The 13475-nt window shown below is 37.5% G+C and overlaps 1 protein-coding gene across 1 annotated transcript in view; it reads left to right on the plus strand.

Moving 5' to 3' along the window:
* Positions 1–13475, plus strand: part of MTHFD1 (methylenetetrahydrofolate dehydrogenase, cyclohydrolase and formyltetrahydrofolate synthetase 1) — a 67351-nt gene that overhangs the window by 34925 nt on the left and 18951 nt on the right. Inside the window, exons 17-21 of the mRNA XM_083351047.1 lie at positions 2378–2454; positions 3083–3223; positions 3726–3794; positions 6063–6174; positions 9949–10088. Coding sequence (XP_083207173.1) covers positions 2378–2454; positions 3083–3223; positions 3726–3794; positions 6063–6174; positions 9949–10088 — 539 coding nt within the window. The remainder of the gene's footprint in view (positions 1–2377; positions 2455–3082; positions 3224–3725; positions 3795–6062; positions 6175–9948; positions 10089–13475) is intronic.

Here is a 13475-nt window from a genome sequence, read left to right on the forward strand (position 1 = left end):
TACAGCAGAATGGTACTATTTGGCATATTCCTGTTCAGGTCCCCAAATAGTGTGCACCTTTGTTCTCTGAACATGTTGAGTCTTCATTGGGCTGTTTTGGAAATATAAAATTATCTTCACTTAAGTTCACCTTCCCTTGCTGTCACCACAATTCCAGTACTGTGGTGCAATTCTACAAGGGGTAGAAAATTATGCAAATAGAAAACTTGGTGCTCTCTGAGCTTGGCTGTTACTTTCAGATGTTTCATTACCTAACTAGGTAATATCATCAGTGCTGCACTGATGATGTTACCTAGTTGGGTAATAAAACATTTGCAAGCAAAAAGCCAAGCTCAGAGAGTACCAAGAACTCCACAATTCAATCCTGAAGTACACATATTCTCTTCTATTGGAATTATGCAAATTTGATCCAATTAGTAGTTTCCTCTGCAGCAGAGTAGAGGAGGCTGCTACGGACTCTTTACATGAGCTCCTTCTTTGGACTTGTTCCTCAATCTTGCTGTTCCTGTGAGGGAGCTTAAGGACTGGAAAATAGTTTTGAGGTGGCTTTTAGCAAGCCGGCTTCCTGTTGGGTCACAGTAAGTGATTCCACTTTTGAGTCTCTGTAGGTTGTTGTTTCACAGATCAATGTGTTAGAGACATTATAAGAAATTAAAATCAAGGTCTTCCTGAATTTTGCTGCTAAAAGCTGACTAAAATGTCAGGAAACAGATTAAAGGTAGACTGGCCTGTGCAGTTTTAGCCTGTGCAGTTTTGATGCCAAATTTATAGCTCCTGATGAATCTTGTAATTAGACTCTTATTGGTTTGTTTTTAACCTTAACTAGTAGAGATTTGCACTCATGGGAGTGAAATATTTGCCTGCTATTTATTAATGAAGCCCAAGTTTTGTTTTTGTTTTGGGTTTTTTTTGGGGGGGGGGGGTCTGTGAGCATGGAAAATAATGATGAGGGTGGTAATGATGAGGGTGATGCCTTATGGTAGTGTTTCATGGCTGCCTGAAGAATTCTGGAAGTTGAAGTCCATGCATCTTAAAGATGACATGGTTGAGAAACACTACTTTAATGAATCTACTCATTAAACCCAGTGTGATTCCAAACCAGTGGTATCTTTTTTTCAAGCTTTGGGATATTGAAAAGGTCACGCTTCTTTAATGAATAGCAGGCTGCTGTTCTTCCAAAGCATTTTCAAGCTTTCTTATATAGGAATAGTTTGTGAAGAAACAACTTAAGCAGTTCTGTGTAGAAGTTAACTATGAAGAGGCAAAGATGCAAGGTTGTAATTTAATCCTTGTAATGTCAATACATCAAAAACTGCATGTCATTCTGCAATTCAATGAAACTTTTTCCAAATGTAGCCTATTAATCAGCATTATGCTGAGAACAAATTATGGTTCTTTCCACACTTGCTCTGTTTTATGCTAGCTTACTTTTTCCCAATATTTTCAAGGGGAAATTAATTTGCATACAATTTCCTGGTAAATGAGATATGAAACATAATCTCAAAAGACTGACTCTTAATACCTACATGGATTTTCTTTGTTTTATCCTATGACTAGTATTCCATATAAAGTTTATACAGAGAAGATACTTTACACAGTACATATTTTCTTGGTATCAAAATTGCTTAAGCAAAAGTAGCTATGTATTTCTTCCTTCCTGGGGAATTCCTGCTGTCAAATAAAACAATCAGTGCAAATGGAAAAGAGCAAATTACAGAAGCATATTGATCAGTCAGTTTATCTTTCAGGCATCTTTCAATGGTAATGAAAATATACATCATCCCTCTCCAATTGTGCACCTTTTGTGTATGCTGAACTTCAGTTTTCATCACTCCTGGATATTAAGAGATGACGGAATTTAAAATTCAGCATACATGAAGGGCATAAGCTGGTGAAGATTACCTTATATTATGCAAATTCTGTTTCCCATTGCCTTATTTTGAAATTTTCTTGTGTATCTGGGCAACTTGAAATAACATTCTATAAAACCACATGCCTATTTAAAATATGATTAATAGTGTGGCTTGTTTCTCAAAGTGTTGATCTACGATTGGGAGATCTGGGTTAAATTCTACCCTCAGTCAAGGAAGTTGGTTGGTTAGCCCAACCAACTTCACAAGTTGCTGTTTGGGAATTAAAATCAAGGGAGATGTAAGTCACCCTGAACCCTTGGAGAAACAGCCAAACATCTATATAATAAAGAGGTACATTTAAAAAAAAAATCCTGTGGGTTGCCATGTTAGCAATTTATTTCTCATAGCCTTTATTCTATGTGAGATAACTTTGAAGGCATTAATAGTTTAAAATGTACATTTATAAAAAAAATTGCTAAGTTCCCCATGTTCATTCTTTTGTCTTCTCACCTTCTTTTATGTAGTACTGGATACAAATGATAGATTTCTGCGAACCATTACAATTGGGCAGTCTCCATCTGAGAAGGGATACACACGCACAGTAAGTGTCCTTTCTCTTTCACTCAGATTCTTTTAGATTCAGATTCTTTTAGTATAGCAGGCATTATTATCCCAACTGAGGGCTGATTTTGAGCTAAGGTTTTGTGCATCTTTGTCTGTTTTTCTGATGTACCCATCCCCATTTTGCCTCCATTTTGAGGGCTGTTACTACTACTCATAGCGATTATGTGAAGAAACTTGGCATATCTGAGATGTTTTCTTTGAGTTTTTGCCCTCTTTCATGTACAGAATGACACCCTTCTTAGAATGCCCTAACCCAGGGGTAGGCAACCTTGGCTCTTTTATGACTCGTGGACTTCAACTCCCAGAATTCCTGAGCCAGCCATGCCCTAACCTGTCATTGCTCAAAAAGCTACCATCCACCTGGTGCTGTCCAGATGATCAATGACTGCTAATTAGGAGATCTGGGAAGTGTACCTCTGAACAACCGGAAGTACAGCACTAAATTTGGAAAAGGCTACCACAGATGTTTAGAACTGATTCTCTTTCTAGATTATTGTGACTCCATAATTATAGGTATTATGTCCTGTCTATGTCTTTTTAAATCAAATACTCTAGCTGTGTTCAGTTATGTCTATTTTTGACCTTGCTTTTTGTCTTCCTTGCAGGCCCACTTTGACATTACAGTAGCTAGTGAGATCATGGCAGTTTTAGCACTCACAAACAGCCTGGAGAATATGAGAGAAAGCCTGGGCAAAATGGTGGTCGCCTCCAGCAAGAAAGGAGTTCCAATCACCACAGAAGATCTGGTAATTGAATATGATTCTGCTTGGAAGAGAATGTAACTCTGGAAGACTCAGTTCACTCATTTCTGAGATTATATGTGTTTTAACTATGACAGAAGTAGCCAGCTTCAGTCATATCAAGCAAAGTATTTTGATCGCTGGGGTTCCTGCAAAGCTAGGTTCAATGGTCCTTGTCTAATTTGGCAAGACTTGTAGAATAACAACTCAAGATTTCTACATGTATCTAGTAAATAATTTTAAATATTAATCTTGAAAACTGAGACATTAAAATTTACCTTCCCCCAAATTTCTGGCAGTAAAGTTTAAAAGCATGTAGCAAACTGGATTCTAAGTAAAGCTTAAACATAGCCAGATGAATTTGCCTTTTTATGACCTATTTGTGTACAAAAACTGAGAAAATGGGCCATCATGATTATAAAGAGTAGGTTTATTAGCTTGAAATGCCATATAACTAAAAATGTGCAAGAACTACTACTTAAATAATTCTTCCTACTTATTTCCTTAGGGAGTGAGTGGTGCCCTGGCAGTTTTGATGAAAGATGCTATTAAGCCCAATCTCATGCAGACTTTGGAAGTAAGTATAGTTTGTGCAGATGCTTTTTACTGAAAATAGGGACATACATAAAAATAAAATCTATTTCAGTGGTTTATGTGGATTACTCACCATTGTCATTAAATGTTTCTGCCAATTATCAGATAAAAGGGAGATCAGCAATATGATATCCATAGGAAATATGCACATACGACCTCCCCAGCAGTATCCATAGGATCCCAAAAGTAAAATAATGTAAAATAATTTATTTAGAAACTAAATAAGCTTTTAGCTTTTTTTAAAAAATGCATTTAAAATAAAGACAACTGGTAAGATTGTGACATTTCACATAATCATTCCTCCAAATCTCAGATGCCAACTTCTCACATTTTTTTGAACATGAAAACTTTATAAGATGCAATGTTCTCTTGAAATTTCAAAATTTATTGTAATGCTTGTCAGAATTTTGGATTAAATTGTTGGTTTATTTATAGTACCATCTATATCAGCTTCTAGAATTCTATGTAGCATATGGGATGATGATTTGTGTCTGTCACCTTCCTTTTGCAGTTTTCTTTGTAATTTAAGGGAATGATTGTTATTATTTATTATGAATACTATTAATTTTAAAAAGTAAAACAGATCTATGTATTGGCCAATATTTTTTGGGATGTGACCTTTCTTTTTTTACAAAATCTTCCATATCTCATACAATTGGCTGCTCAGTACTATTTTTTCTTCTCTACTCCTCCTACATTGCCATCCACCATGGAATTCATTATCATTGATTACTTGAATGGCTTTAAAAGGGATTAGATAAAGAGCTTGTTTATCTTGAAGTTTAGTATTATCTTTCGATTAGTCCCTGCGTGCCTCCAAATTCCAATTTCAGGAGGCAAATGAGATGAAAAATTTCCCTGCATCTTCTACTTCTGAACACACCTGAGGCATTTGATTTGCTATTTTGAGAAACAAAAGTCTGAACTAGGATTGATGTTACTCTTACCCTGCAGCACTGTTCTTATGTTCCTATATTAGCTCCTCTCAAAATTACTCCATTTTGCTTGCTCACCATCTTTCTTGTCTTTTAGCTGTTTTCTTTCTTTCGTGGGAAGCATTTATTTGAGGGCCTCTACATAAAATCAGCCTGTTATTATCAAGCCTACAAAATTCACAGACCATTCCCTTGCAGAGCTTTGTTTTTTTCTGACTTACAAGTTCTTTCACAAAGTTATTGTCTTTGTATGCAAAAAGACCACTCTGTTTTCCATGGCAGGGATTTTTCCCGCTTCCATTAGAGGTTCTGCAGCTTTTTGTGTCTCCTCCTAATTTCAGATGTCGGCATCTTCTGTGTCTTGCACTAATAATCCAAAAACGTACATGCATGCACCAACATCATCATCATCATCATCATCATCGTCGTCATTATTATTATTATTATTATTATTATTATTATTATTATTAATCTCATTTGTGAATGAATTGCTACCAGTTCCATGCATGGGTGCCTCATAAGGCTTTTGCCGTCATTCTTTCACCCACCCCTCCAAAATTATTAATGGCCCAACCCTAAAACCCCATTTCATCCCTCTTTCATCACAAAAATAGTATTATTGTTTCTTCTGTCCTACTCTCTCTCTGTATTTTTTCCTGTTGGCTTTTTAATATTTTAGGTGAGTGAGACATATATTAAAAAGAGTGAGCAAGAACTGCCTATTCCTTCTCAGTGTTAGTGTATATGATTGGGTCTTACGATGTATAGGGTGATTTCTTTTTATATGATATGTTCTGATTTGCCTTGCAGAGTTTTAGCTAAAGGCAAAATTCAGATATGCTTCAACAGTTGCTTTCAGATGCCATTGGTCTCTTTTAAAAAAGTAAGACCATATAAATGCAGGGCATTTATAGATTTGCAAAGTAGATACCATTTGGGGAGTCCCTTAAGACTCCTGTCCCTCAGATGTATTTGAGCTTGACCAGAAATGTTGAGAACTTGGGAAGATTCCACTAAACTGAATGTATTTTGCTAGAATGTCCACTTACAGTACTCATGATGTTAGGTCACTTTCCTTGTGATGAATTTTTTTGTCTTTCAGATGCTGTAAAATTTTACAGTCCTATGTATGCTTACGTATATGAAAAACTTACTGACTGCAGCCAAATGTCTTTCCAAATACTGGAAGGGTATGTTGGTTTGCCATGTTCTAGATGACAAGATGCTAATTTATTTATTTATTTCTCTTTCTTCTTTTTTTCTTTTCTTTCCTTTCCTTTCCTTTCCTTTCCTTTGTTTCTGTTCATATCTATCAGGGTAATCCAGTGTTTGTCCATGCTGGTCCATTTGCTAACATCGCTCATGGCAACTCATCTGTCCTGGCAGACAAAATTGCCCTGAAGCTTGTTGGCAAGGATGGGTTTGTTGGTAAGTCTCTTTTCATCTTCAGGCATGGGTTCTTTATAAAATACATTGCTATATGATGTAGTGAAGTTTAAGTGCTGTTAAAGTTTGGGAAGGCAAAAGCATCAGAGACCACTCTCTCAAAGCCATTAGTCACAAGGGGAGTTATCCATGTTCAGAAGTACCATGTCTATGAGGCACAGCAGGAAATTGCTACTGCTATTATGTCTTGTTGGTGGAGTCTCTAAGAAGTGACCATTAAGGGAGAAGGTGTCACTTAATCCAGCAGCCAGGCTCTTCTGATATTCTTAGTTTAGTTTAGTTTAGTTTATTCAATTTTTATACCGCCCTTCTCCTGAAGGACTCAGGGCGGTGTACAGGGCAATAAATATAAAAGCGAAATACAAAAGTTAAAAGACAATTAAATATTATGCCCGAAGATAAACAATAATTAAAAGCCATATTAAAACCCCAACCCTAACCCATCAAACCAGGTCAGATTGATCGAATAGATAAGTTTTTAGATCGCGCCGGAAGGAGCGAAGGTCGGGGGCCATACGGAGCTCGACCGGCAAGTGGTTCCACAGGTCTGGCGTGCCCACAGAGAACGCCCTCCTCCTGGGGGCCACCAATCGACATTCTTTGATCGGAGGCACCCTGAGGAGGCCCTCTCTGTGGGAGCGCACTGGACGGAGGGAAGTTGACGCCGGCCGCAGGTGTTGCCGTAGGTAATCCGGACCCATGCCATTTAGGGCTTTGTAGGTCATTACCAACAACTTGAATCTCACCCGGAGGACAACCGGCAGCCAATGCAGCTCGCAGAGCAAAGGTGTAACATGGGAGTATCGGGAAACTCCCAGCACAACTCGCGCGGCTGCATTCTGCACCAGTTGGAGCCTCCGAGTGGTCTTCAAGGGCAGCCCCATGTAGGGAGCATTACAGTAGTCCAGACGAGAGGTCACGAGCGCATGAGTGACTGTACGCAAGGCATCCCAGTCCAGATAGGGCCGCAACTGGCGCACCAGGCGGACCTGGGCAAAGGCCCCCCTAGTCACAGCTCCAATATGCTCTTCTAAAGAGAGCTGTGAATCTAGAAGGACCCCCAAGTTGCGCGCCTTATCTACGGGGGGTAATAGCTCACCCCCCATGGCAAGAGATGGAATAATCTGAATTTCCCGGGATGCTGGCACGAACAGCCACTCAGTCTTGTCAGGGTTGAGCCGAAGCCTGTTCCTCCCCATCCAGACCCGGACCACCTCCAGGCAACGGGACATCACGTCGAGGGCATCGCTGGGGTGGTTTGGGGTCGAAATAAAAAGCTTACTGCCTATTTTTAGAGAAAGAACTGTGGTTGGATGTGCAAAGTAACTGAATTAGAGAGTATAAAGAGCATTGATTTCCTCAGCTAAAGAAATTAGATGTACTACAGTAGGTACTGGGAATAAAAGTAAAAGAACAGTCATAAGTTAATTATAGTTAATTATAGGTTAACAAAAGATTTTCTGAGAGAAATAAAATGACATGAAATCAGTCTTACATTATTTTCTGGAACTCCAGTTTTTTTTTTAATTCCTTTCAATTCTTTTAGCTGGAGAAAGTCTCAATTTGTTTTGCACAATTATTTTTTTTTATTGAAAAGTTTTAACATACATTTTGTCTTTAACAGTCCCCCCTCCCCCTCCCCTCCCCCTCCCTCCCTGCCCCTCTCCCCCTCCCCCCCCCGACTTCCCAGAGCTAAGTACAAGGTATAAAAGCAAAAAAAAAAACAATCATAAACATCCATATGCTAACAACCATAAACTCTAAAATCTATCACTCTCTAGCTCATATAGGATAACTACAAACACTATTAATATTAAATATATATATAAAAAAGGAAAAAAGGAAAAGGAAAGGAAGACTTATTCAAATGCTACATGAAACTTTTTAGTCCCATATTTGTTCTGGATATACTCAATCCATTTTCTCCACTCCATAACATAACGTTCTTGCGAGTGATCTTTCAAATAAGCCGAAATCTTTGCCATCTCTGCCAGGTCAGAAACCTTTAAAGTCCATTCTTCTATAGTCGGCAGTTCCTCCTTCTTCCAATACTGACCTATTAAGAGTCTTGCTGCGGTAATTAAATTCAACATCAACTTAGTGTCCACAACCGTAGCATCTGTAATTATTCCCAACAAAAAAAGTTGCGGACAAAACTTTATCCTTTGCTTGAAAATCTTCTGCATATTCCACCAAATTTTTATCCAAAAGGCCTTAACCTTTTTACAAGTCCACCATATGTGAAAATATGTTGCATCTTCATCGCCACACCTCCAGCATTTGGGCTGATAATTCGGGTACATACTTGCAAGCTTTTTAGGATCTAGATGCCATCTATAAAACATTTTATAAAAGTTCTCTCTTAAGTTTTGAGCTTGTGTAAATTTTACGTTCCTCACCCAAATCTTTTCCCACGTGTCCATTGTAATAACTTCTTGGATGTTTTGGGCCCATTTTATCATACAATCTTTAACAAGTTCTGTTTCTGAGTCAATTTCTATCAATGCAAGATATATCCGTTTAATATGTGCTGGACCCTGATTTCTAATTTGCTTTATCAGATTTTCATCAGTCATTGTAAAACCAGTTTTCTGATCTTCTTTCCACCTGGCCCATAGCTGAATATGTTGAAACCAAGTTTGAACAATCTTCTCATCTCGCAAGAGGCTGTATGGTTTCAGACACCAGACATTTCTTTCCAAGCTTAAAATCTCCTTATACATAGTCACATCATGTTTAAAACCAACATTTATATTTTCTATTGCGTGTTTTGGGATTGCCCACAATGGTATCTTACAGTCTAACTTATGTCTATACTTCTTCCAAACTCTCAACAATGCCTGTCTTAAAATATGCACTCTAAACACATTATCTACCTTCTTATCATACAACAAATATGCATGCCAGCCAAACAACAAGTCGTGGCCCTCAAGATTTAATAATCTGTCTTGTGTCAAATTAATCCAATCACTTATTCCTGCTAACGCAGCAGCTTCATAATATAATTTAAGATTGGGCATTTTAAGACCACCTCTTTCACGAGTATCCTGCATAATCTTAAGTTTAACTCGTGGCCTTTTCCCTGCCCAAACAAATTTATTGATACCTCACTGCCATTCCTCCAGATTAGAATCTTTCTTAAGAACTGGTATCATTTGAAATAAGAATAAAAATTTAGGCAGGACATTCATTTTCACTGCTGCGATTTGCCCCAACAAAGACAATTGCAATTTTTCCCAACTCTCCATTTCTTTGTTTTGCACAATTATTACTTAGCATGGTACTTGTTCAGTTACCATCTTGGAAGGATTCTTGCTATACTAGTCGCCCTTAGAGATACAATTCAGACAAAAGGAAGTTATAATCATGAGATGCCTAGACAGGAGATCTGTAAGCTTATCTGTTAGCACTGCTGTTTCCTTAGCTGTCCTCTCTCCTAGCTTGCATAGGTTGCTTCTAGAGCTGAGCAATTTGCAGGAGGAGGAAGAGGAAGGAGAGACATTCCTGTTCCTAGACTTTCTTTGGTTCGCTGAGCATTTTGCTAATCTGCTGCTGCTCTTTGTTTTTAAATTATAAACCTCCAGTCATGTCATCTTAATCATTTAAGCAATTCCAACATGCAATTTAATTTTTCAGTTCCAGAAGGGTTTTAATATAAATGCCCCAAGTTTTCAGGGACAAATTTGTAAGAATAATGCTATGCAAAAAAAGAAAACAGATTGTATGTAATAATGAATTTCATTATTCTGCATGCAGTGACTGAAGCTGGATTCGGAGCTGATATTGGCATGGAAAAATTCTTTGACATCAAGTGTCGGTATTCCGGTTTGCAGCCTCATGTGGTAGTCTTGGTTGCCACCATACGAGCTCTGAAAATGCATGGTGGAGGACCTACAGTAAGTGCTGATCCTGGTCTTAGAAATTTAGGTATGCCATGATTGATGCTGGGCTTAATTAATACCCCCAAATTCTATTAGCTATATTTGTCATCTGCAACCTTGAAAAGCTTTCTCCTGATTATTTCTTTGATAAATGAAGATAATAACTGCCAGATTTCTTAGCACTTTGTCCCATTACTTGATAACCTAAGTGGGCTCTGCAATCATCTTCAAAGGCCCTTTGGCAGCCAAGTATCCCTGCCAAATGAAGTGGCTGGAGTGGGGAAAAATCTCAGTTTTAGGGATTGAAATATCTTCCCCAATGAGACACTTCTGGATTTGTGGTTTTCCAATACTGGGCGGGGGGGAAATTGCCTTCTCCAGATATTGTTATAATTCTGCACTTAGTTGGAATTTAAGTCCAGTTCTATACTGGCATATTTAATTGTATGTTTTCTGTGCTATGTGATTCTCCTATTGGTTATCTTTTTGTAGTGGGTTTAGAAACGTATAAAGGTTTAATAGTGCTATCTTCACTCCAGAGAACTTTAGTTATTTTGGAAGATTAGAAGCAATAATCATTGCTTGATATGCTCTTAGATCATCTCAGTAATTTCTTAAGCCCCATATTTTCACCCTTTTTCTTCTCACTGAATATTTGGGTTTGTGTATGTGTGTGTGAAACTAAAAAGCAGCTTTCACTAGTGCATTCTGATAATGGCAAATTTCATTTAGAATTGCTCTGGGACTGAATATTTTGACCCCCATTAAACTGCAGCAGGGGAGCATATCATGATATGAAAGAGGATACAACCATGCTCTTCTATTGCTGTGACAAGGAAGGCTATGTACATCTGTATGCTTTTATAAGTAGGATAATTTCTATAGCCTAATACCTGGAGTAAATTGCATTCTGGGGGCCAAAAATCTACCTTGTATAAAGTAGACAAACAGAAATGAGCAATAATGAAACTTGATGTTATGTGCTTCCTCCTCTTCCTCAAGGAGATGCATTCATGCTCTTCTCCAGACAGGATAGAACTTCAGAGTTGCCTACTGCTTTTCCAGTGTCGTTTGTTTTGTGCATAAAGGAGAGCTTGTACTTAATACTAGTGATGGTTAGATGAAATAAGCCTTTTTTTAAAAAAATTGACCAGTATAACTTTTTCATATCATGATTTCCAGTTCAGAAGATACTACACAATATTTTTAAGGGAAGCAAAAAGTGACATGTTTCTTCTAGTTCGTAGCAAAAAGGACAGAAAGATTTCATGTAATGAATGCTAAATTTTGAGATCCTGTGGTAGATTTGCTTACAAAATGGTTGCCATGGGAGATTTGCCTATTCACAAAATGGTTGCCACAATCACAAAACACCCACTTACCCAGAAGCAAATTAACTTCCTAGGATGCTCTCTACTGTCCCAGTGGGACCTTTTGTAGACCAAATGCATTCCTATAAATAATACTAGAGTTGCAGCTGTTGTTTTGCTTTGGTCTTTATTCTCAGTCACTAGGGACCCAGATGGCCATAGACACCACGCTAAAAAAGTAGGCTGTCAGGCACAAATAACCAGGAACAGGATTTGAGTTCAAAGCATTAAGATTTTATCCTGTCACCTATACACTGGAATCTGAGCAACTTAACACCCAAGCTAAATTGGTGCTAGATGAGAGTCAGCAGAATTCACAGGGGGCCGGATTTGGATTTCTTGTGGCTATTATTCCAAAGTAATGACACATTTAACCCCACCCTCTAGCTCAGTGTGCTCATCTCCTACAAGAGAGCCCACCAACTTCTGCAAAGAGATGGCATTACAACAAAACCCATTTAAATTATTAGAACAGATTCAGAATGAATGGCCTTCAGAGACTATAGCCTTCTGTTTATGTACACCAAAATACACCAAGAGGGACACAATGAACAGTTGATGTTCTGCTGCCTAAGTGATATAAGAGAGCAATACCCAGTTCCCAAAACACCTGACATTCTTGTCTTGAAGTCCAATACATACAAAATCAAAAGTTGCTATCAGTATGGGCCTAGAAATTGAACTGAGCAATTCTTGAATATGATTTGGCAGTAGAGACCAACTTGGATCCAGGGTAACCTGCCACATTAAAATATTTCAATTGGTTTGAAGGAAAAAGAGAAACAGGTGGCACCATCAATAGGGATTCCTGAACTATTGGATTTCTAACAAGCAAGACTCAAGTGAGGGCTAGCAGTAAATGAGACAGGTAAACAAGCAGCTTCCTTCATTTCCATTTGCCTGAACACACAAGTGGCACAATTTTAATTAGTGTTCTTTCTTTTGGAAAACTTCCTCTCGGATCCAGCAGTTCACTGTTTCACTGCATGGGCCTTGTCATTAGCACTTAAGACTTTAATAACTGACTCCTTCAAGCCCATTAGACAAATTTTCATTACTCCTTTTCTCTTGAAAACAGCCCTTTAATAATCCTAGCTTCTTATATGATGTTTGGGAATGAGGGTTGATCTCAGAAAGGATCTATATATTTTCTACCAAGTCAAGATGGTTCTAAGGCTAGTTCCCTGCTTCATGCCCATAGTCATTTCTTTTAGCACAACTTCTCAGCTATTTCCTAGTCCCAGATCAGTCCAGGGAACATACTTGGTTCAAGCTGGATGTGTACAGGACTCAGAGAATCTACCTCAAATTCATTAGAGCAGCAAAAGACAACAGACTGTTTCTTCCTCAAAGCAGAGAATCAGGGAAAATGAATTACTGCACCACAATATCTGAATGGATTGGAGAATACTGTGCCTTGTCACATTGGCCCATTGTGGAAATATTGTTAGAGTGTTTCTGTTGGTTTTATTTATGGTGACTGAGAATGGTAATTTGCTTTAATTGTAAAATATGTTTTTGTTTATAATTAGAAGGTGGATATGACATTCTATTTTAGGAAAAGGGAAACCAGATGGCCCTAGGGCTAAGATGATAGTTAATTGTATTCTTATGCTATTATACTCTGATGATTTTTAATTTGAGGGGAGGAGATTTTGCTGTATTCAAACATTTTTTCTTGGCCATATATTGAATTCAAATTGTTACATAAATTCAAACAAGAAACAATGGTAATGTCAAAGCAAGAACATCAAATGTTCTTGCTTTGACAGGTAATTTGTGTGTGTGTGTGTATTATATATATATATATATATATATATATATATATATATATATATATATATATATATATATATATATATATATATATATATATATATATATATATATATATATATATTCAGATGGGGAAGATATTCTATTAGAATTATGGATATGCACTCTAGAAGAATTTCTTAATTCTTTCCCAAACCATTCATGAAGAAATCTACTAATAAATATGAAATACAAAAATATAAAATTGAGATATTAG

This window comes from Vipera ursinii (genome assembly GCF_947247035.1).
Source record: "Vipera ursinii genome assembly, chromosome: 1".
NCBI lineage: Eukaryota > Metazoa > Chordata > Lepidosauria > Squamata > Viperidae > Vipera > Vipera ursinii.